At 44.7% G+C, this 26,430-nt stretch overlaps 1 protein-coding gene across 1 annotated transcript in view; it reads right to left on the minus strand.

Moving 5' to 3' along the window:
- Positions 1 to 26,430, minus strand: part of LOC137433184 (CUB and sushi domain-containing protein 3-like) — a 1,533,363-nt gene that overhangs the window by 425,542 nt on the left and 1,081,391 nt on the right. Inside the window, exons 38-40 of the mRNA XM_078783994.1 lie at positions 9,254 to 9,460; positions 6,151 to 6,275; positions 731 to 827 (exon numbers count right to left, since the gene is read on the minus strand). Coding sequence (XP_078640120.1) covers positions 731 to 827; positions 6,151 to 6,275; positions 9,254 to 9,460 — 429 coding nt within the window. The remainder of the gene's footprint in view (positions 1 to 730; positions 828 to 6,150; positions 6,276 to 9,253; positions 9,461 to 26,430) is intronic.

Here is a 26,430-nt window from a genome sequence, read left to right on the forward strand (position 1 = left end):
ACTCCCTCAAAACCGTCCATACTCCTTCCCACATGTCCATTTAGGTCTCCTCCACCCACAACAACTTCCTCATCTTTCACGTTTTCCATCAGCTTCTCTGTCGCACACCAGAACTTGTCCTTCTCTTCATCGCTCCGACCAACCTGCGGAGCATATCCCGAGATGACGTTCACCAAGAACTTTCCAATCATCATTTTCACCATCATCAACCTTTCACTCACTCTAGTCACACTCACCACACTGTCTACAAACTCCTCAGAAAACAGGACACCAACGCCATGCATGCCCTCCAGGCACCCTTGCCACACAAACTTGTATGTCTGTCCCTGCCTACCCTCACCATTCTCACACCACTTCCCTTCCATCTCGTCTCTTGCACAAAACATATGTCCACTCTTCTTCTGACCAATACTTCCACCACTTCTCCTGATCTCCCTGTCATTGTCCCTACATTCCATGTCCCAAACCTCATAAACCGATCTCCACTTCGGGCATCAGACGTTTCATCATCATAAATGGAGTGATTTCCACACTTGCTTCGATCGGGTTCCCCACCTTGAGTTTTGACGAGCCTGAAGACCCTTAACACCCTGAAGACCCTTTAAAACCCCGAATACCCATAAGATCCTTTAACCCTAGAGAGGTGGACCCTGGGTATACATTGTGGCATTTGTTGGGGCAAACAGCTGGAAAAAGTATAAGCAACTGGACAGATAAAATATAAACATACCTGAAAAACTGCCAAGCCGTACAGCACTGGTATCACTGCCATCAAATATCTCGAGAAGATCCCAGTTTTGTTCCGTCTCAAAGGAATGCACCTGAAGCTGGGAGGGAGAAAATATTGCAGAGCAGTGTACATTGGGCTTTCGGGAGTTAGTTGTACAAGTGGTTAGAATGACTCGAAATTTCCACACTTACTTTTTCCACATGCGAAATTTGCATTCATGTTTGTTTAAATTATACAATGGACTACAAAATGTAAATGTTTCATGATATTTGTTACATTATCCCACCTTTATCTCTCAATATTGTTGAAATGAAGATAAAATAGCTGTATGTTAAAATATGTTGAAAAAGTCAAAACTTTACATGGGGTGTACTTACTTTTTCACATGACTGTATATATGCATGCATAAGTATATGTACGAATATATTAATGTATGTGTACACTCCCGGTCAAAAGTTTTAGAACGCCTCAATTTGTCCAGTTTTTATTGAAATTTACGCATTCTAATGTCCAGTGAATAACCTGAAATGGTACAAAGGTAAGCAGTAAACTGCTCAAGGTTTAAAAAAAAAAGTTTAGGTTCGCAAAAACGGGAAAATAATGTAAATTGCACAGTTATATTGTAAAAAAAAAAGGCCTTCTTCAGGGAACAAGTCATGGGTTAACAACTTACAGCTGTTCTGCAGCAATGTAAGTAAATTAAGCCTTGAAAGTTGATGCAAAGAATTCCTACAGGTGTCCCAACCTCTGCTGATTACTTGATTACAAACCCCCTGTCTGTATAAAAGCAGTATTGGAACAGACTGTATTACACCCTCTGAAGCATTATTTGGACAATATTGCACTGCAGGAAGTAGTATTTTGGAAACTGGAGGAAACTCTGACAGGAAGAGGTCTGGCAGACACAAAGCCAGAACAGAATCAGAAGACAAGTTTCTGAGAGTCAACAGCTTGCGTGATAGGCGGCTCACAGGACAACAGCTTCAAGCACAGCTTAACACTGGTCGAAGTAAGCAAGTCTCAGTTTCAACTGCGAAGAGAAGACTTCGAGCTGCAGGTTTGACAGGTCGAGTGGTAGTAAGAAAGCCATTGCTAAGATGGCAAAATAAGAAAAAGAGGCTTGCCTGGGCCATGAAGCACCGCCAGTGGACTACTGAAGACTGGAAGAAGGTCTTATGGATCGATGAATCAAAATTTGAAATCTTTGGTTCATCACGCAGGGTTTTTCGAGTCAGTCAGTCACGCAGGGTGAGTGTATGCCATCGAGTTGGCGAAAGGATGGTTCCTCAGTTTGTGATACCAACTGTCAAACATGGAGGAGGAAGCATGATGGTCTGGGGCTCTTTTGCTGGATCCAGAGTCGGCGACTTGCACAGAGTGACTGGCATCCTGAACCAAAAGGGCTACCACAGCATTTTTCAGCGCCATGCAATACCCTCTGGTATACGCCTAGTGGGTCAGGGGTTCATCCGACAGCAAGATAATCATCCTAAACACACCTCCAGGCTATATCAAAACTACCTTCGAGGAAAAGAACAAGACGGTAGGCTTCAAATCATGGAATGGCCAGCACAGTCTCCAGACTTAAACCTCATCGAGCTGGTTTGGGATGAACTGGACAGAAGGGTGAAAGCAAAGCAACCTACAAGTGCAACACACTTGTGGGAACTTCTGCAACAGTGTTGGGAAGAACTTCCCAAACAATATTTGATTTCCATTGTAGAAAGAATGCCACGAGTGTGCTCGGCGGTTATATCTGCAAGAGGTGGCTACTTTGCTGAGTCAAAAATTTAAATTAAATTTTATGAAACAAAATGATTCTCTGATTTCTTTTTTATCTCCAATTGTTTATTTGTTCTATGCTTAATTTCAGAGTAAATTGAGACTTTAACTGCGTAAATTTCAATAAAAACTGGAAAAATTGAGGTGTTCTAAATTTTTTGACCTGTCGTGCATGTGTGTATGTATTTATGTGTGTATATATATATATGTGTATGTACGTGTACGTATGTGTATGTATGTATATGTATGCATGCATATATGTACGTATGTATGCATGTGTATATTCGTATATATTTATGCATGTGTATGTATATGTATGTGTATATACAGTGCATTCAGAAAGTATTCAGACCCCTTCACTTTTTTCACATTTTGTGATGTTGCAGCCTTATGCTGAAATCGTTGAAATTCATTTTTTCCCTCATCAATCCACACTCAATACCCCATAATGACAAAGAGAAAACAGGATTTTAGAAAGTTTTGCAAATTTATTAAAAAGAAAAAACTGAAATATCACATTAATATAAGTATTCAGACCCTTAACTCAGTACTTAGTTGAAGCACCTTTGGCAGCGATTACAGCCTTGAGTCTTCTTGGGTATGACGCGACAAGCTTTGCACACCTGGATTTGGGGATTTTCTGCCATTCTTCTCTGCAGATCCTCTCAAGCTCTGTCAGGTTGGATGGGGACCATCAGTGGACAGCCATTTTCAGGTCTCTTCAGAGATGTTCGATTGGGTTCAAGTCAGGGCTCTGGCTGGGCCACTCAAGGACCTTCACAGAGTTGTCCCTCAGCCACTCCTGCGTTGTCTTGGCTGTGTGCTTAGGGTCATTGCCCTGTTGGAAGGTGAACCTTCGGCCCAGTCTGAGGTCCTGAGCGCTCTGTTTCAGGTTTTCATTGAGGATATCTCTGTACTTTGCTCCGTTCATTGTTCCCTCAACCCTGACCAGTCCCCCAGTCCCTGCTCCTGAAAAACACCCCCACAGCATGATGTTGCCACCACCATGCTTCACCGTTGGGATGGTATTGGGCAGGTGATGAGTGGTGCCTGGTTTCCTCCAGACATGACGCATCGAATTGAGGCCAAACAGATCAATCTTGGTTTCATCAGACCACAGAATCTTGTTTCTCAGTCTGAGAGTCCTTTAGGTGCTTTTTTGCAAACCCCAAGCGGGCTTTCATGTGTCTTTCACTGAGGAGAGGCTTCCGTCTGGCCACTCTGCCATAAAGCCCAGATCGGTGGAGTGTTGCAGTGATGGTTGTCCTTCTGGAAGTTTCTCCCATCTCCACATAGGATCAATGGAGCTCAGCCAGAGTGACCATCGGGTTCTTGGTCACCTCTCTTACCAAGGCCCTTCTCCCCCGATTGCTCAGTTTGGCCGGGCGGCCAGCTCTGGGAAGAGTCCTGGTTGTTCCAAACTTCTTCCATTTAAGAATTATGGAGGCCACTGTGCTATTGGGAACCTTCAAAGCAGCAGAATTTTTTGTAGGCTTCCCCAAATCTGTGCCTCGACAACAATCCTGCCTCTGAGCTCTGCAGGCAGTTCCTTCGACCTCATGGCTTGGGTTTTGCTCTGATATGCATTGTCAGCTGTGAGACCTTATATAGACAGGTGTGTGCCTTTCCAAATCATGTCCAATCAATTGAATTTACCACAGGTGGACTCCAATCAAGGTGTAGAAACATCTCAAAGATGATCAAGAGAAATGGGAGGCACCTGAGCTAAATTTCAAGTGTCATAGCAAAGGGTCTGAATACTTATGTCAATGTGATATTTCAGTTTTTTCTTTTTGATAAATTTGCAAAACTTCCTAAAATCCTGTGTTTCTCTTTGTCATTATGGAGTATTGAGTGTCGATTAATGAGGGAAAAAATGAAGTTAAACGATTTCAGCAGAAGCCTGCAACATAACAAAATGTGAAAAAATTGAAGGGGTCTGAATACTTTCTGAATGCACTGTATATGTATGTATGTACGTATGTATGCATGTATACATGTACATATGTATGCATGTATACATGTACGTATGTATGCATGTATACATGTACACATGTACGTATGTAAGCATGTATACATGTACATATGTATGTATGTATGTATGTATATACGTACGTACGTATGCATGCATGTATATACGTACGTGTGTGTGTGTGTGTTTATATATATATATTGTTGCAGATCCCGGGTCTGTCGACGTATTAAGGGGGGGTTTATGACCCCGTTTCCCCTCAGACTCCGAGTCCACTGGTCCGTCGGCAGCGGCGAAGTTCACGTCCGGCGGGTTACGAAGCAACTTCAATCACCAGTCTTCCAGCCACTCGCCAAAGGGTTTCTGGTCACTAAAACCCAAATACCTTCAAGGACACGCGGCCAGAAAGACCGGGTATTGAACCCCCACGCAATTCACCCCCAATTACGATCGAGTACGCCGAGCAGTTTTGCGCGGGGCAAATTGCGGTTTTATCCTGCGTGATTGATGGGCCTTTGGCCACTGATGGGCCAATTTGGTTCGGGCTATGCTCAGCCAATGGAGAAAAGGACGATACGAACAGGTTTGAATAGAACAACATGTTCAGCCTTATATTTACAAGGCACAGAAAAAGAGACGAGAGGCAGTCTTAACAATCCTTACCGAACCTAATCCCAACAGGTGCCTTCACACACACACACACACACACTCACACACACACACACACACACACACACACACACACACACACACACACACACACACACACACACACACACAGCAAGATTTCTCATCTCACCAAGTTAAGTTCCTCATCTCACATGGTTAAGTAAGTCTGTCTCCTCACACGTTCTTTCCCTCTCTGTCTCTCTTCAAATTGTCTACTTTGGATGCAGGAGATCAATCATTGGGCGGGGCTTAGCATGGTTATTGAATATTTTCGGAAATTGGAAAAAGTGGTTGACTTTTGGCCGATGACATTTTGGCCTATGTTGATCTTAAAAATAGTTGTTGGTTGAATTCAGTTAAATGATATGTAAATCACATTCAAATTTCAAGTCAATTGGATGAAAATTAAAATTGAGGATTTTAGAAATTTGTAAAAAAAAAAAAAGTCGTTGACCTTTGGCCTATGTTGACCTTGTGACCTATGTTGATCTCAAAAATAGTTGGTGGTTGAATTCAGTTAGCTATGTAAATCCCATTCAAATTTCAAGTCAATTGGATGAAAATTGAGGATTTTAGAAATTTGACAAAAGTGGTAGACTTTTGGCAACATTGACATTTTGACCTTAAAAATATATAGGATTTTGTGGGACCACCAACTCTACCATTTGGTGAAGTTTCGTGAAGATCAGTTTAAATTTGTGACCTGGAGGCGAGTATAAGTGAGCAGACAAACAAACACACAAACCGGAGTGATCAACATATTTGTCAAAATGTTTTTTTTTTTTTTTTTTTGCAAAGTAACAAACGAGACAGACTGACATTTTCAATTTTCATCATAACAAACAGACAGGGGTGAAAACATAACCTCCATCCACCTTGGGTGGCGGAGGTAATAAAATAGGTGGATGTATTGCAGTGAAAAGTAACAACAACACAGATAACAACCAGAACAAAAAGAACCCAGCGTATTAAAATGAGCGAGATTCTTGTTCAATACCTGAATGCCATTGCCCTGTTCCAATTCAATTAGCCAAGAACAGCTGAGGTTGTTGTCATATGGATCAGGGTAACCTGGGGATAGGATTGTTCCCTGAAGCTCTGTTAAGTTACCCCCACATGGAACTGCAAACACATAACCACACAACAAAAGCATTGAAAAAAAAAGGTTATGATATTTGTTTTTAAAATTAAATCAGGAGAAATATATCCCTGGAGCTTCAGCAGCTCTGACCGAGGTTGTTTTATTGACCGTCTCAGCCAGATGTCAATAATAATCCCTCATCAGAACAATGTCATGTTTGCATTAAAGCAGGCTTAAAGCAGAAACAATTTTCCATGGTGTTTGATTACATTAGTATTTATCTCCTTACTAAAGCAATGCATTCCACTCAAAGCTTAGTACCAAGGTCCAGTGATTAGGAAAGGAAGGAATACTTAAATAAAGCCAAACATATTCTTACAATCCATGTCCACTCAGGGGGAACATGATAGAAAACGAGTCTGAGCCAATTTCCTCTCAGCCGAGATATCTGTAATACGACTCTCTACAATATTGGTGTTGCAGAACTACATCTGTTGCATCCACTTCTCCATAACATTACGATTCAGCGCAAAGAAAAAGAATAATTTCAGAAAAATATGTAATACCCGTCTTTCTATAAGTGCGTATTTCACATCGAATGAGGAAGACACTTCAGTTTCGTTGCTTAATTATCTTGCCCGTCATCTTACATACTATGTAAATTGCGAAAATGAAAATTAATGAGCCAGTATTGTGATACAACATTCTAAAAAGAAACTCGAAAATTCTTTGAACTTGCCTCCAATATTCTCCTTGCTTTGAAACACATTGCCTCAAGTCCCTAATTTTACATCCCAAGGGGTAGATTCACAAGTGATCAAGCCATGATATTCCCATGCTGTTTTGCTTTGATATACACTACATGGCCAAAAGTATGTGGACACCCCTTCTAATTGGTGGATTTGGCTGTTTCAGCCACACCCATTGCTGACAGGTATATATAATGAAGCACGCAGCCAGGCAATCTCCATAGACAAACATTAGCAGTAGAATTGGCCGTACTGAAGAGCTGGAAACGGGCCGTACTGACGGGCCATACTGTATTGTGAAATGGAAACGTCGAGGAGCAAAAACAGCTCAGCCGCAAAGTGGTAGGCCACACAAGTTCACAGAACGGGACCGCCGAGTGCTGAAGCGCATAAAAATTGTCTGTCCTCAGTTGCAACACTTACTACCGAGTTCCAAACTGTCTCTGGAAGTGACATCAGCACAACAACTGTTCATCAGGAGCTTCATGAAATGGGTTTCCATGGTCGAGCAGTCACACACAAGCCTAAGATCACCATGCGCAATGCCAAGCGCCGGCTGGAATGGTGTAAAGCTCGCCGCCATTGGACTCTGGAGCAGTGGAAACGCGTTCTCTGGAGCGATGAATCATGCTTCACCATCTGGCAGTCCGACAGACTACTCTGGGTTTGGCGGATGCCATAAGAACACTACCTGTCCGAATGCATAGTGCCAACTGTAAAGTTTAGTGGAGGAGGAATAATGGTCTGGGGCTGTTTTTCATGGTTCGGGCTAAGCCCCTTAGTTCCAGTGAAGGGAAATCTTAACACTACAGCATGTAATGACATTCCAGACGATTGTGTGCTTCCAACTTTGTTGCAACAGTTTGGGGAAGGCCCTTTCCTGTTTAAGCATGACTATGTCCCCGTGCACAAAGCGAAATCCATACAGAAATGGTTTGTCGAGATCGGTGTGGAAGAACTTGACTGGCCTGCACAGAGTCCAGACCTCAACCCCATCAAACACCTTTGGGATGAATTGGATGAATTGGAACACCGACTGCAAGCCAGGCCTAATCACTCAACATCAGTGCCTGACCTCACTAATGCTCTTGTGGCTGAATGGAAGCAAATCCCCGCAGCAATGTTCCAACATCCAGTGGAAAGCCTTCCCAGAAGAGTGGAGGCTGTTATAGCAGGAAAAAGGGGGTGGGGGGAGACCAACTCCATATTAATACCCATGATTTTGGAATGAGATGTTCCACGAGCACATGCGGGTGTGATGTTCGGGTGTCCCCATAGTTTTGGCCATGTAGTGTATTACATCTGAGAGCTTTAAGGATGGCCAAGAGGTACGCACATTCGCTTCTCGGCTGTCTAGCCTGGGATTGAATATCGGCTCAGCTATAAACGATCATCCTGGTGTTTCACAGGCAGGGTGATTCATCAATATGTGTGTGTATGTGTGCTGTATGGGAATTAAACCAGGTGTCCCTTCTGCTGGTATTAGCTGGTGCATCCCACAGAGATCCCACAATGTCCTCCGCAAAGAGTATGTGAGCTAAAACAAAGGCACGCTGAACAAATTACAAAATCCTGCACTAACCTACGGAGGGCATCGCATCAGCAGCACAACCATGTGCTCAGCTAATGATGCTACCCCATATGAAAGAGAAGATTGCAGCCAAAATCAATGTTGTCTGATTTTATAAGGATGCAATGAGATCTTGCAACTTGCAAAGCAAACAATAAACAACAGATATGTACCACGTAATGGTATGCATAAATGAAGAATCATTCTGGGTCATGACAATTTAACATCAATAATATTGATGTCCAAATCAACTTAAAAGTTAGCCCTGTGACTGTGTGACAAAACATCGGTGTCTTCAAGGTCGTATGTATTCAATCTTTCAGCATGTATGGCTCAGGTTTTTTTTTTTTTTTTTTTTTTTTTTTTTTTGGATACAAGGTCGAGGCTCGTGAAAGAGCGAACATTAATCACACAGAAAGACAAACCGACACATAAAACATATAACATAGGGAGCGGTAGACAAGATGGGGAGAGAGGGGGAAGGACACAAACACAACATTTGAGAGCAGTGACCGAGAGACATGGAGACATCGAGAGATCTGAGAGAGGGCGAGGGCTTGGGGGGGGGGGGGGCGTGGGAAGGGGGATAGTTTAGATATTAAATGCACACATCTAACTAATGCATTAACATTCAAGGATTGATCTACACAACCTATTCTTTAAAAAAAAATAGCAAAGAAGGTGCTTTATGAGGGAATACTTATGCAGCTTGGCAGTGATCCATTCCAATGCGCAGGTCCAGACTCCGAAGCAAGACAACTCATGTTTTGTGGCCCTTGCAGTACAAATCCAGGAAGACAAGAGAAAATAGCCACAGCACCAGCATGTGTCCCTCCACCGTCCAACCTTCGACCAAACTTTGGTTCAGGAAGCGAGGCACATTGGGATGCGCTGCTGCGCTGCATGGCTATTAGTGGGATGGTGAAAAGAGATGGATCGAGTTTGCAGAAAACACTGGTTCAGGTGACATTACTTCTCGGATGAAATTTGCAGCCTATGCAAGAATCGACATCACAGTGTTGAGTTACAAATGTTATTACAAAGGAAAAATAAAAAGAAAGAAGTTGGATATGTTGATATCACCTTTCAGCAATGGGTATAAATTTTATACCTCCACAAGCCTTTCTAATAAAGCCAATTTGAGCTCCACAAATCTTATATACATACCTGAAAAGCTTGCAAATAAACTGCAAACTCAATAATAATTTATACCATTGATAAATAGCATACATTAACGTAACAAAGCATAAACAATAACAAAACAAAAAACTCACCAACACCCTCTGTCTTTCTGCTGAAGGCAGAGGGTGTCGGCGAGTTCCCGGCATTTTAAAACTGAGTTCTCCGGGCGGGTGGGGCTCGTTAGCCTTGAATGGCTATCCGCCTAAGAGAGGGACAGCTCTGATCTCAAAGCTGGGCAGGTAGTACTCGTAAGCCTTTATCAGCAATCTGCCCAAGAGGGGGACAACTCTGATCTCAAACCCCGGCAGGTAGTACTCGTAAGCCTTTATCAGCAATCCGCCTAAGAGAGGGACAACTCTGATCTCAAACCCCGGCAGGTAGTACTCGTAAGCCTTTATCAGCAATCCACCTAAGAGAGAGACAACTCTGATCTCAAACCTGGGCAGGTAGTACTCGTAAGCCTTTATCAGCAATCTGCCGAGGAGAAAGACAACTCTGATCTCAAACCCCGGCAGGTAGTACTCGTAAGCCTTTATCAGCAATTCACCTAAGAGAGGGACAACTCTGATCTCAAACCCCGGCAGGTAGTACTCGTAAGCCTTTATCAGCAATCCACCTAAGAGAGAGACAACTCTGATCTCAAACCTGGGCAGGTCGTACTCGTGAGCCTTTATCAGCAATCCACCTAAGAGAGAGACAACTCTGATCTAAAACCTGAGCAGGTAGTACTCATAAGCCTTTATCAGCAATCTGCCTAAGACAGAGACATATCTGATTTCAAACATGGGTGGATTGAGCTCATTAGCCTTGAATGGCTATCAGCCTAAGAGAGGGACAGCTCTGATCTCAAAGCTGGGCAGGTAGTACTCGTAAGCCTTTATCAGTAATCTGCCTAAGAGAGGGACAACTGATCTCAAACCCCGGCAGGTAGTCCTCATAAGTCTTTATCAGCAATCTGCCGAGGAGAGAGACAACTCTGATTTCAATTTCAAACACGGGTGGGTTGAGCTCATTAGCCTTGGTCGGCAGTCTACTAAAAATGGGGTAGAGGCACTATTTGTCGTCTTGAAGCAGACGAGTAAACCTCTCCCTGCCCGTTTACTACTGTGAAGAGCCGAGCTTTCTGTATTTGTCTTGATTCAGTGCAAGGGGCTGGTTGTTCCAATTTTGAAGAACGTTAGTTTATCATTATATTCATGCACATTGATCCCAGTGTTTGACAACCTGAGCCTGACACTCTGAAGGGTACAGGGGAAAAAACATGCTGCAGGTCATTGCCGCCTAATAGAACAGGATCCCAAACTCGATGGTAATGAATTGAGAGGCTGGTCTATCAGCGGGTATGAAATGCCGGGGTAGCTGCATTGCCATGGACACGCTTGGATGGTGGCCCTTGCATCTACTTCCGGTTGCTTTCCCAAAGCCATCAAGGTGCTTCTGATACAGCTAGGTGTTCATTTGGGCTCTTGAAGTCTCTCGTTGTGGCCCTCTACATGCTACATGACATGCACATTTTTCGAAATGATGATCCTTTTTTCTTCCTATATATATTGTAACACTATGACAATTCAATTTAACGAAACTTGTTCTCAACCAAGATTTCAAGTCCCATCGCCAAGGGTACCGAAGTTTACGCTGCTAAGTATCTGCTATGCTAATATCAGGGGGTTCATGACAATTTCTCTGCAATCCAATCGTTCTTTAAACTGAATTCTCCGGATCTGCTCGCTCTTTGTGAAACTTGTCTTCACGCTGAGTTGTTCGCTGAATCTTTTGCAGTGCCTGGCTATATCCTCCATGGGCTTGATTTTCCACCTTCACATGGTTTGTGTATTTATGCAAAGGTCTCTCTCTACCACTTGGCCGTGGGGTCTCCCTTGAGGATACGATACCAGAGTTTATGTGCTTTTGCCTAGATCTGTTGCATTCCACTGGCTAACAATATTTTTTGTATCGCTCTCTATCATCGCCCAATTGCGCTATTTCAATGCCATCACTGATAGTATTGAAATGGCGCTGTCTCTACACCCAACTCCTGATATTGTGATCTTTGGAGAATTTAATGTTCGTCACAAACAATGGTTACTTCACTCTCACAGCACAGGTGATCCTGGTGTCAGTGCATTTAACTTTGCCGTGCCCCTTAATGTAACTCAGATCATCTCAGGCCCGACTCGAATTCCTGATCGAGTTACTGATAACAGGTATCTTCTTGATCTGTTTTTGTACTGCAAAAATCCTGGGGATTGTACTGCAAAAATTCTCCCCCCTCTAGGAAATTCTGATCATGTCAACATTGAAGTTTAGGTTTCTTATTCTTCACCATCAACTGTTGTTCATCCTGTCCATCGAACTGTCTTTCAGTATAGCAAGGCTGACTGGGATGCCTTGCGTTCTTTTCTTGCGGATGTTCAACCCAATCCTTTGTCACTACCCATCTGAAGCTATAATTATTGGCCTGTTAGCCTTCTACCCATTATAAACAAAGTGTTTCAAGTCTTGATCAAACGACAACTCATGACTCATCTGGAAACCCAAAACCTCCTAACTGATGGTCAGCATGGCTTTCGACAGTCAAGGTCTACTGGTGATGTTCTATCCCTTATCACTGAACATGTGAATAGGGCTTTGGATCATCGTGGAGCCGCCAGGGTTGTTGCTCTCGACATCTCGATGGCTTTTGACAAAGTGTGGCACAAGAGCGGCTCCTCTGGAAAATTTATTGGTGCAATCTCTGACTTCCTTGCAAATCATCAAATCTCTGTGGTACATAAGGGACAGTCGACTCCTGTCCATAATACGAATGCTGGTGTCCGCAGGGGTCTGTCGTGTGTCCAATATTGTTCTTGTTATATATCAATGATCTTCCTGATTGCATTCTTTCTCAATTAAGCATTTATGCAGATGACTCAACACTGTTTTCTACCTACCCAGGAACCTTGTCTCCTACCCACAATCATGCGAGTACCACTCTAAATCAGGACCTAGATTCTTGGAGTGTGATACACTGGGGAGAAGACTGGCATGTTACTTTCAAACAAAAAAAGACCCACTTGTTGTCTGTGTCTAGTTCAAGATCACCTTGTTTTCCAACCCTGTTACTGGATTCTTCACCTTTGCAGGAACTTCCTGTTATCCATCTGCCTGGATTGGATATCAGCTCAAACATCACCAGGAAAAAGTACATCTCTGGTATAGCTAAAAGAGCCTCCCAGCACCTTGGCTGCTTATTTCATGTTCAGCAATACCTTTCTGAAGCTGCTATGCTCCATCTACACAAGGCCACAGGTACGTCCTGTCATGGAGTAACATTGCCATATTTGAGCTGGTGCTCCGGCCTGTCACCTATCTCTTCTTGACAGAATCCAGCGACATGCTGCCATTCTGGTGGGACAGGAGTTGGCATCATCCCTAGAACCTCTTTCAGTCTGCTTTTCTGTTGCCTCTTTGAGCCTTTTCTCGAGATATTACCAAGGAATGTGCTCTGAGGGTCTCTCACAAGTTGCTCCACCTGAGCATACTTTCAGTCACTCTACACGTTTGGCATTTTCTTCCCATCCATACACTGTATCTGACCCAACGAGTAAGACGATGAGGTATTCTTCTCGTCGTCGTCCCCCCCCCCCCTCCCCCCAAACAAAGCATCACTCCGGAACAGTCTACCTGCATCCTGCTTTCCCCTCAATCCCAACCTACCTGAAATCAAGAGGAATGTCAAAAGATTCCTCGTTTCTGTCCAATATGTATACTTTCCTTTGTGTAGCCCCAACCTCGAGTGGCCTTAAAGGCTTTGTGGCGGAAAAATCTCATGAATAAAAAGTCCATGAGAGGAATATCGAGATGCAAGTATATAAATAACAAGACCTGGAAAAAGATACAACCATGCACTTCTCAGATATGCAACAATTATGTCCTGGAATTTAAACCCTTCATGAATATGCAGTGCATCCTTTATCTGTAAGTAAGTTTATTGTTGAGCTACAGGTAACTCAGGAGAAAAATATATGTCAATTAAAAATAATGAACAAAAATAACATAGCAAAGACTATCTCGTCATCTCCATGGCTATTTCATCAGGATCTAATTCTCCATTACAGCATTTTTTTTGTTATTTATATTAGTCTGTGTGTGCATCCATGTGTCCTTGTCTTTGTGTGCATGCGAGTTCCAACCCCACTATACCTTTAAACCCCTTGACAAGAAGAATATCCATTAATACACGAAGACCATTTCGATTTCAGTGCCTTAAGACCCTTTAAGACCCTCAGGATCCCCTAGACCCTTACAACTCCCTATAACCATCCAAGACCCTTAATACCCTCAATACTCCAATACCCTTATGACCCTTTATAACACTATGGCACTTTAACACCCTTGGCACTTTAATACCCCATTAAGCCCTTCAAGATCCATAAGGCTCTTAAGACCCTGAAGACCTTGTAGACCCCAAACAACCCCCAATAACCATAAGACACCTTCATACTCCTAAGACCCAAAAGAACCCACAGACTCTTAAAACCATTTAAGACCCAAAGACCCTTTAAGACCTAAAGACCCTTATGACCCTTAAATACTGAGTGTAGAGAAGTGTTTAAGGCCCCCACAGAAAATAATAATAAAAATAAAAATTCGATTTCTTCAAAATGCCAACATTTCTCGATAACATCGATATCACTATCATTATCGATATCATTAGGATAGGATTAGGATTAGGATTAGGATTAGGATATCGATATCGATATCATTGGGTGATGATAACATCACCGGGCATTGCGGGTAACCCTGCTAGATGAAGGAACATGCTAATTGGGCATAAATGTTGACCCACCCCCTCTCCAAACCACCACCTACATACACTACATGGCTAAATGCATGCGGACACCCGTTCTAATTCGTGGATTTGGCTGTTTCAGCCACACCCATTGCTGACAGGTATATATAATCAAGCACACAGCCATGCAATCTCTATAGACAAACATTGGCAGTAGAATAGGCCGTACTGAAGAGTTCCGTGACCTTCAACGTGGCACCATCATAGGATGCCACCTTTCCAACAAGTCAGTTCGTCAAATTTCTGCCCTGATAGAGCTGCCCTGGTCAACTGTAAGTGCTGTTATTGTGAAGTGGAAACCTCTTGGAGCAACAACATCTCAGCCGCAAAGTGGTAGGCCACACAAGCTCACAGAACGGGACCACCGAGTGCTGAAGCGCATAACGCGTAAAAATTGTCTGTCCTCAGTTGCAACACTTACTACCGAGTTCCAAACTGCCTCTGGAAGCGACATCAGCACAACATCTGTTCGTCGGGAGCTTCATTGAATGGGTTTTCATGGCCGAGCAGCCACACACAAGTCTAAGATCACCCTGCGCAATGCCACACATCGGCTTGAGTGATGTAAAACTCCCTGCCATTGGACTCTGGAGCAGTGGAAACGCGTTCTCTGGAGTGATGAACCACGCTTCACCATCTGACAGTCCGGCGGACGAATCTGGGTTTGGCGGATGCCAGGAGAACGCTACCTGCCCGAATGCATAGTGCCAACTGTAAAGTTTGGGGGGAGGAATAATGGTCAGGGGCTGTTTTTCATGGTTTGGGCTAGCCAACAGTTTGGGGAAAGCACTTTCCTGTTTCAACATGACAATACCCCCGTGCACAAAGCAAATTACATAAAGAAATGGTTTGTTGAGATCGGTGTGGAAGAACTTTACTGGCCTGCACAGAGCCCTGACCTCAACCACATCGAACACCTTTGGGATGAATTGTAACGCTGACTGCGAGCCAGGCCTAATCGCCCATCATCAGTGCCCGACCTCAATAATGCTCTTGTCGCTGAATGGAAGCAAATCCCCGCAGCAATGCTCAAACATCAAGTGGAAAGCCTTCCCAGAAGAGTGGAGGCTGTCATAGCAGCAAAGGGGGGCCCAACTCCATATTAATGCCCATTATTTTGGAATGAGATGTTCGACGAGCACATACGGGTGTGATGTTTGGGTGTCCACATACTTTTGGCCATGTAGTGTATCATTATGCACTTACCCAAATTCCCATTCTATCACTCCATGTAGTACACAGTGGAACTTTGCCTCACTGCTTTATTACCACTCTGCCATAGCATCCACTCGAAGTGTTAAAGCTTACGTCAAACAAAACTGTAATTGTTTCCGAAAACGGTGCTGTTTCCAATGAAACAGCCTGACCCACCTAATTTCATGTTTATAAAGTGGAATGGAAACTATTGATGCTGATTCAAACATGTGTTTGAATGTGCATTTATATTTGAACTTTCATTATGGATGCAGGTGCATGCCTTGCAAGGTAGGCATGGCCTTTCAACACCCCTCCACCCCAAATGCCCCCTTACCAAGTGTGGCTCTCTCACAGAGGTAACAATCAGGTAGTAACACTTAAACATGTCACCGCAGGTGCGGAGATGTACAGTGCCCTCCATGAGTATTGGAACAATGAAGTCAAATTTATTATTATTGCTATACTGAATAAATTTGGATTTGAGTTCAAATGATGAACATATGAGGCAAGAGTACAGAAGGTCAGCTTTTATGTATTGGTATTATATGCATATTTTTTTACCATTGTAGAACAACAGCACTATATTTATGTTCAGTCCCCCACGTTTTAGGTAATCATAAGTATTGGAACAGATTAACTTAAAGTAAATTAAAGTAGTATAATAGTTGGTATTTGGTTGCATATCCCATGCATGTGATAACTGCATCGAGCCAGTGACCCAGTGACATCACCAAACTCTTGGTATATTCCTTTGAGATGCTTTGCCAAGCCTTTACTGCAGCCATTTTCAGTTGTTGTTTGTTTTGAGGGGTTTCTGACTTTTGTCTCCTCTTCAGCAAGTGAAATGCATGCTCCATTGGATTTAAATCATGAGATTGACTTGGCCAGTTCTAAAGCCTTACACCCCCCCCCCCACCCCCTCCCCCAATGAATTGCATGGTTGCAATGCCAGTGTGTTGTGGGTCATTGTCTTGCTGCATGGTGAAGAGCCGCCCAATGAGATTGGAGGCATTTTCTTGAACATAGGCAGACAAAATGTTTCTGGACACTTTCTAATTCATTCTGCTGATGCCATCATTAGTTACATCCTCAACAAGAAGAAAACGACATAAAATGTCACAGCCCCCATGGTTTTAGTAATATTGCTGTGCAGAGTTAAAGCCCGCCAGTCGGCCATCTTTGGTCGGATTACAAAACAAAATATTCTGCATATGCATACTTTCATGTATCGTCTTTCTGCCAAATTTGGACTAAATTGGTCCATGCATGACCAAAAAATGGTTGAGAGCACGTTCAAGTAACAAAATGGCCACCAGTTGGCTATCTTGGATCTGGTCTCTTAAGAAAATGATGTGCAAAGGTAAGCCGTCATTCATTATCTGCGTGCCAAGTTTGAACAAGATCGGTAAATGCATGCCCATGAAATGGTTGAGGATGTGTTCAATGTAGGGTTTTTTTTGCTTTCTTTTCTGTCTTTTTCTGATTTATTTTTTTTCTGTCATCAACTGCAGTTATTTTCCTTGGACGACCTGGCCGTTGTCTATAGCTAAGCACACTGGTGGTTTCTTTTTTTTCAAGATATTCCAAATTGTATTTGCTGTGCCCAAGTTTTGTACTGTGGTTCTAATATAATTATTCTGTTCTTTCAGCTTCCAAATGGATTAATTTTCTTCAATAGAGAGTTCTGTCGTCTTCATGTTGGTTTATGCCTACTGACTCCCAAGGCAAAAGCAAAGGTTAAAACCAAGACTCGACATTCACAGCTCTTTTGTGTGTGAACAATCAATGCAACAACAAAACACATGCCAGTCATTTGTTCCAATACTTATGCTTACCTAAAATGGGGGGGACTGAACATAAAAAATGTTATTGTTCTACAATGGAAAAAACATATCCATAGAAAAACCAAGAAATAAAAGCTGACCATCTGTACTCTTGCCTCATATTCATCGTTTGATCTTAAATACAAATGTTTTGAGCGATGAAGATGTCCACTCCTGCATCATCAGATGCATATGGCTGCCGAAGCAGTTTCTTGACTATTGGGCACAATCCTGATCGGGTCACTTCTCCTACACAGGAAACTCGAATGGCTCTTTCATCCCAGTAAGCTGGTAATCATTTCGCCGACCTCAGAAGGATGACAGGCTGAGTCAACCCCACCTGGTGTCAATTCAACGACCGACCGGAATTTGAACTCAGGACCCTATCATCCTAAGCCAGCACCATAAACGTTAAGCCAACACCAGGCTTAAATGTTTTGAGTACGTATATAGCAATAATAACATTTTGACTTCACTGTTCCAATACTTATGGAGGGCACTGTGTGTGGTGAATGGAGAATAAAGAAAGGATGATAAAATAAAGTTTCCCAAACTGCTGATGCGTGAAATTTGCAAGTTAATTATAAATGGATGTAGATATTAATTTGATTCAATTTATAATATAAACGGGGTCAATATATCAAAGATAAGTAAAGCGGCAAATTAACTTGACGGGGCAGCACTTAAAATAGATGTGACTACTTTCATACCTGAATATATAGTCGTATTTAATAGAAATAGCCCAATTAAAAATTAGGAGAAACATTTGGGGGAATATTGCAAAATAAAATGTTAGTATATACTGTTAAACGTGATTTGGTTGTAACCTCCACCCCTTCCCCCCTCAACACCACATATATATATATATATATATATATATATATATATATATATATATATATATATATATATATATATACTATATATATATATATATATATATATATATATATATATATATATATATATATATATATATATATATATACATACATACATACATACATATATATACATATACAGGGAAGTGATGTTCCTAAGTACTGGCATTAAAGGTAAAGGTAGAGGTGTGGATTGAAGAGTTCCTGATATAATCCACATGCCACATGTAGTTCATGTTGTTGCATGTCGACCAGCTTGGTGTGTGATGAGCGGGACCAGATGGGATCCCAGAATTCCGCCTCTGAGTTAGACAATACAAGGAGGGGATGTCTAAAGCATGTGAATGCTAGCACCCAATGTATATCGGGCTAAGTTGCCAGGTACGTATAAATTATTATGTGACCTTGTCTTCAGAGCCATGAACTCGGTGAGATGATAGTGGTAGGTAAGAGTAGTGCAACAACAGGACAAAACAACATCACTCATGTTTCATCCACTGCCCATCAGGTGTGTGTGTGAGGTCGTTAGCAGGCAGAGTCGGTATGATGGTGGAAGACACTTGCAATTGTTTTAAGCACACTTGGCGGCTATAATCATGACCCCATTCAGCACAAACAGAAATTTTAGATCAGCGAGGGCCTGTGATCGAGTGAGGAATGGCATATTTTGGCTGCATAAATAAACTTGTGCAATTATCTAACTGGTCCTACCATTGATGTAGTGGATGTGAGTAGGTGGAGCGAGAACAAATCTTCAGATCATTAACCTGAGGTCTCAACAAATTGATTCAATCACTCAAAATGCATTCAAAAATGGTGGGTAGTTTCAAATGCTCTTTAGTGAAATTATACCAAAGTTGAACCCAGGAGAGTTACTCGCCTCAGCCACTGAAGGGCGTCTATAAAACCTGGGACGTCCGCGACGCGGAGCCACACCTGTGACATTTACTTTACATGTAGTCTTGAATGGTACGTATATGCTAGACTCGCACATATATGCTAGACTAGATTGCTTTGTCTATTATTATCGGTCTGCTCAGTATGATACCAAGATCCTGATATCTATTGCATGATTGTATTTTACAGGATGATGTCAAAGATCTAATTGAGATTAAACCTACCTATGGGACAAGTTGTGGATCTGGTTGATTTTCACAACACTTAATCTCAATTAGATCTTCGGAAATGGCGGGACACAAGATGATCAACGTACCGATACTTGGCTCCAACCCACAAGCTGAGGAGTCGGGCTCGGTGTTCGCTCACTGGCTCAAAACGCTGGAGAACCAGTTCGGCGCCCAGGATGCCGTTCCCACCGCTGAAACGAAGCTGTCTGTGCTACAGACCAAAGTCGACCACAACGTTTACAGGAGCATCGTTCGATGTACGACGTACGATACTGCCGTGGCAGAACTAAAGCACCTTTACATTTAGAAACGGAGCGTGGTGTACAACAGGCATCTGCTCGCCACGCGACGTCAACAGCCAACCGAGTCGATCGACCGCTTCGCTCAGGAGCTGCGGCACCTCCTCGCGGACAGTACTCAAGAGGTACGGACACACGAGCAAGTCCAAGACGATCTTGTCCGAGACGCTTTCGTCTCTGGAATCAGCTCTACAGATCTGAGACTCAGGCTCTTGGAGACAGCTGACCTAACGTTCGCGGAGGCTCTATGGGTGGCCAACGTTTACACTGAGGCCCGGAAACAATCCACCGCTTATGACCACTCTCGGATCGTTGCGGGGACTACTCAACTCGCGCGACTGGAGAGGGCTACCGCCGGGGATACGGGTGCGGCCTCGACTACGGCCGAGCCCCTGGCCGCTCCCGAGGTGGACTCGGATTCCGGCCTAGCAGCAGCTACAGCAGCCAGGCCCATGCCTGACCGGAACGCGACGTGTTACTTCTGTGGTAACCGGCAGCATCCCAGGTCAGCGTGTCCGGCTCGGGAAGCCATATACCATTTGTGTTCTATGAAAGGACACTTTGCTAAAGTCTGCAAGAAGGCCGTGCGGGGCACACGAGCACGCGCGACCTTGAATGGGCTTATCGCCGAGCCAGCGGACCGAGCACGGAGCGGGGCACCTCACCCGGCCTTGATGAGCTGTCCTCCTCCTCCCGGGCCCCTGGCTGCATGCATGTCCTTGGTGAAATACATCGGGCCACCACAACAAATGCCGCGAACGTGACCGGCCGCGGAGCGATCGACCTTGACTGGCGTTCGAACGCCTTCCTCAAACAAACAAAAAGTTCCGGCTTTGAAAGCTCCTCCTATTGTGCATGCACATGCGCCATCTGACGGCAGTGAAAGTACAATTGACTGCGATCTTTCGCACGTGACATGAGCGCCCTCTGACGGCAGCTCGTACGAACTACACACTCTTGATCGAGCACATGTTGACTGCGATCTTTCGCACGTGACACGAGCGCCATCTGACGGCGGCTCGTACGAACTACACGCTCTTGGATCGGCACGTCCAACTACGTGTTTGGCACGGGGGCCCTCCGGAGGCTCCTTTGACGACCGAAAAACTGCAGCCGGTGTGGGATCCACGCGTGAGGCGCGATCTTCTCGCTCGGATGGCGCAATACCTGCTGGATATTCTGGCCTTGATCAGGCCATTATCCCGCTCTTGGTCGAAGGCATTTTTGCACGGGCCCTAATCGACACAGGATCTACGGATAGTTTCATCGATCAGCGGCTGGTGCGTCAACATGGTTGGCCGGTCATCGGGACTACACGACGGATCTTCATGGTCTCCCAGGGACTTCGGCTCAGCACAAAGGGGGAATGTCGATTGAAACTAGTGATAAAGGGACCCATGTTTTCCGATGTACATCTCATGGTCTTGCCTGCCTTATGTGCTGACATCCTGTTAGGACACGATTTCCTTAAGCGACATGGACGTTTGGAAATTGAATTCGGTGGAACGGACACGCTTGCTGTGTGTGCACTCGCGAAAATGGAAATTGAGCCTCTTTCGCTGTTCCCCAACCTGACCACTGACTGCGCTCCTGTAGCAGTAAAATCGCAGCGCTACTCACGAGCGGACGCGCAATTCATTGCGGAAGAAATGGCCCAACTCTTAAAGGATGGTATCATCGAACCTAGCCGGTCGCCGTGGCGGGCCCAGGTCTTAGAGATGCGAAGTGAGGCCCATCACCAGCGCATGGTAATCGACTACTCACAGACGGTTAATCGCTTTACACAGCTGGACGCCTACCCCTTACCGGGGATGGACGTGCTAGTACGACTGGTGGCCCAGTACTCTGTCTACAGCACTCTCGATCTGTGTAGTGCGTATCATCAGATCCCCATCTATAGGGCTGATTGCATCTACACCGCCTTTGAATCAGTTTCAAAGGTTATACCAGTTCACCCGATTACCTTTTGGGGTAACGAACGGGGTCGCCTGTTTTCAGAGGGCTATGGACGACCTCGTTACTAAGGAGAACTTGACAGATGTCTTTGTCTATCTGGACAATCTTACGGTTTGTGGGTATGACCAGGAGCATCACGATGCTAATCTGAGGCGCTTCCTCGAGGTCGCGCATAGGTATCGCCGAACCATGAATGAGGCTAAGTGTCGTTACTCTCAAAGCACAATAGATCTTCTGGGGTACACCATGACCCATGGCTCTGTCTCTCTGGATAAGGAGCGTCTGCGACCTTTGCTCGATATGGCCCCGCCCGGCGATCGAGCTTCGCTGAAGCATGCTCTCGGGCTGTTCGCCCACTATTCTAAGTGGGTGCAAAATTTATCCATGAAGCTCCGCCCCCTCGTGGCCTGCGACTCGTTCCCCATGAGCCCGGCCGCTCTGGCGGCCTTCGGGGGCCTTAAGGCCGACATCACTGGCGCCACTGTGGCGACAATCGACGAGAGCGAATCTTTCGTCGTAGAAAGTGATGCCTCTGATCATGCGATAGCGGCGACTCTCTCCCAAGGGGGGCGCCCGGTGACTTTATTTTCGCAGACTCTCACCTCCGCTGAGCGGAGGCATTCGTCTGTCGAAAAGGAAGCGTACGCGATCGTCGAGTCGATTTGGCGGTGGCGACCGTACTTACTTGGGCGATGTTTCCAAATCATCACGGACCAACAAAGCATTGCGTTCATGTACGACACCTTACATGCTCAACGTATTAAGAATGAGAAAATCACTCGCTGGCATATCAAACTCGCCGACTTCTGCTGCACCATCAAATACCGCCCGGGGAAGGATAACCTGGTCGCCGACGCCTTATCGAGGCCGGCTACGTGCGCGGGGATCGTAACTTTGGAGGGGCTGCGCACTCTGCACGACACTATGTGTCATCCAGGGGTGACGCGTTTCGCTCATTTTGTGCGTAGTAGTAATCTGCCGTACTCGGTTGAGGACATCCGCCGGATCTGCTGTGACTGCGCTATATGTGCGGAACTCAAACCGCGTTTTTACAACCCTCCCATGGGGTCGCTGGTTAGGGCTACTAGACCGTGGGAGAGATTGGCAATATATTTCAAAGGACCGCTGCCGGTGTCGAGCAACTCTCGTTAGCTGCTCACTATCGTTGATGAGTACTCGCGATTCTCCTTTGCTTATACGTGCGGGGATATGACGGCTGCCACGGTCATACGGTGCCTGCAGAATTTGTTTTCTATGTTTGGGTATCCGGCCTACGTGCATACCGATCAGGGTGCGGTGTTCCTGTCGCAGGAGGTGAGAGGTTATTTGCTCCAAAATAATGTTGCTTCGAGTTACACCACACCGTACAGACCCCAGGCGAATGGGCAGATCGAACGCTTCGATGGGATTATATGGAGGGCCGTCACGCTAAGCCTCCGGACCCTCGGCCAGGGTCTCGATAAATGGGCTTGGTCACTACCTGCGGCTCTGAACTCGATCCGGGCTCTCCTATGTACGGCCACCAACCAGACTCCTCACGAACGACTGTTCCACCACCCTAGAAGCTCGGGTAGTATCCGATTTTACCCAGCTGGCTCGCTGAGCCGGGGCCGGCTTATCTCAAACGAGCGGTGCGCACGAGCAAGTATGACCCCTTTGTGGATAAGGTGCAGGTACTCCAGGCTAATCCCGAGCATGCTCGTGTGCTGACGGCAGATGGACGCGAGTCCACTGTCTCCGTATGCCATCTCGCCCCTTGTGGGGGCATCGACCCTTATAGGGATATCGACAAACCGATCTACGAGTCTATGGACTCTACCGAAGCTTCCTCTATGGAACCTTTGCCGTCACCTCTGTCATCACCTACACCCCTGCCTGAAGGCTCTGAGGTCCCCCCTCCGACACCTGCCTCCAGCGGCTACTCCGACGGGGACTCCGGGCTTGGGGACGCCGCACTCGGTAGTTTCCGGACGCGGGCTGGCAGGGTAGTTCGCCGTCCCGACCGCTACGGGTGGACCGACTGACATGGAATGACGTACCCTAATCAATTAATGCTGACGCACGCTTACGATCTGCCTAGCAGCAGTATAGTTCTAACGGCGGGGAGAATGCAGTGAAATTACACCAAAGTTGAACCCAGGAGAGTTACTCGCTTCAGCCACTGAAGGGCGTCTATAAAACCTGGGACGTCCGTGACACGGTACGTATACACCTGTGACATTTACTTTACATGTAGTCTTGAATGGTACGTATATGCTAGACTCGCACATATATGCTAGATTAGCTTGCTTTGTCTATTATTATCGGTCCGCTCAGTATGATACCAAGATCCTGATATCTATTGCATGATTGTATTTTACAGGATGATGTCAAAGATCTAATTGAGATTAAACCTACCTATGGGACAAGTTGTGGATCTGGTTGATTTTCACAACATGCTCAATTGTCAGTCCTTTGCAGCAAGGTTCTGGACAGCTTTATCAACAGATATCAAAATGTCATTTGGTGTCATAGGGCTAAGTCAGGTTAAGGAGAGCATGACTGTTTTTGTTTTAGGGTGGCTATTTTATCAGAAAAGATCTTTCATGGAGGTTATTCGTGCTTATACTTGATCACAAATACTGCAGGAACGACGAACACTAGCTTACTCTCCACTGTTGCCAATATCTGTTGAAGAATGCCATTATTATTATCTTGTAACAACCCATATTGAGCGATAAAAAGCTGCATCAATTGAGTCCCTGGCTGGCTTTGGAAGGGTGATGATCTTTGATCGGCACAAGACATGAGGAAACCCTATCTTGCTGTGAACTTCCGTATGAACTGTGAAAGCCAGTAGAAAGCACGAGTGACAAGGTGCTTGAGAAAGACAGGTGGAATGTGTATCATAGCCTGGAGTGATGCCAAGCTATAGGCTGTTGAACATTATTTCCATTTCTGACATTGAAATGGCTTCAGGGACAATCAAAATCAGCTCTTTGTACTTTAACGGCCTCCATTTATCAAGCATGATGTATTTGACCCTTATCTATATAGGAGGCTCTTACCTTAAGCAGCAGCTGACTGGTGATCCAGTTTAGCATGACTGATTGGTGGCTTTGTATTGGTGATCATTGGGCAGCATGAAGCTGAAGAGTGAGACGCCACATCTTCCAACATTACAATGATCCGTTGAGTTGTGATGTTGATTCTTCTATTCATGGATTTAGAGCAGCAACTATGAACAAAAATGAAGTGCTTCGCAATACCTGGACTTGATGCCACTGAAGCAGTGCAGCACAACCTCACTTAAAGCAGGTTTGAATCCCCATGGGTTGGATGCCCTTGCAGATTCAAACAGGGTCCAGAAGAAATGGCTGGAACATTTCTCAAAATGATTATGGAGTGGAACGGTTACAATACTACGGTCCAAGCTTTTAGCGGAAATGTTCCACTTTGTCTTGTGAAAATTCCACCTGGAATTTTGAGCACCTTTGGTCACTAGAAGTTGCAGATTGATGCAAATTAGTGACAGTTGGCACGGGTTATGTTTGGATTGGTCAGACACAATATACCAGGATGGTTGGGATGAATCTCGACTGAACTCACCCAGAAGAGATCTGAATAGTATTCACAAATTACATTTGGCCGAGCATAATGGCAATTTGTGGATCCCAATCATGCTGCAGCTGCTCCCCATTATGGTTTGGCTTGACGTCCCCTCATATCAATATGATGACAATTAAAGTGATCACCAACATGTACAACTGGATGTTATATACTTTGGAGGAATTGCAAGCCCCCAAAATCCTGGAACAAACTCCCACATTCACTTCAATCCCACCCCTCCCTCCACATCTTCAAAACAGCTGTTCACCACCATCTCATATATCCCCCATCCAAAACCTTGATCTCTTCTACCCCCGTTAATACACCCCAAATCCACCTCTTTCAAATTTCCTTTTCTTTCCTGAAAGTCCTAGTAGTGTCCATTTGTTTTGTCCCGTGCATCCCGCCCAGCCTTCTCCCTTCCACAGATCTCCTGGTGTCCCTGATCCCTTCTGTTGTTGTGCTTCCCTCTCTCCCCCCATCTTGTCTCCCGCTCCCTTTATCATATGTTTTATGTGTGTTTCTGTTTCTGTGTTTTATGTGTTAACTCTGACACGAACCTCGACTTTGCATACAAAATACAAAGTATAAAAAAGCCCCAGCAATCGTTTGCTGGTTTGAAGATGACAATGGCACAGAAGCCAACAACCTTAACATCATTGCAGAGTGTGCAAAACTCCAATGGATGGCATCAGTGATGTTACTTGAGACGTACATAATATGGAAATACTTTACATGGAAAATTAGTCCATCGTTGATCTTGAAACATCTGACTACTCTACGTCGATGCGTCTTTCTTGCAGGCATCTATATAATAAAGCAGGACAGTCTGTGTGTCTGCCCCAAACTACTCCATCAGTTTTTAGGGTAGCCCTGCCAAGCATTCTGTGGAGCATTTAGGGGTCCCATGGGAGCCTGAAGGTGGGTGGGAGGTCTCATAATATTCTCAATGCAATTATGATTTCGAGTTTCCACTCAAACGAAACTGCTCCC

The sequence above is a fragment of the Myxine glutinosa genome, chromosome 8 (assembly GCF_964187855.1).
Source record: "Myxine glutinosa chromosome 8, kmMyxGlut1.1, whole genome shotgun sequence".
In the NCBI taxonomy this organism is placed as follows: Eukaryota; Metazoa; Chordata; class Myxini; order Myxiniformes; family Myxinidae; genus Myxine; species Myxine glutinosa.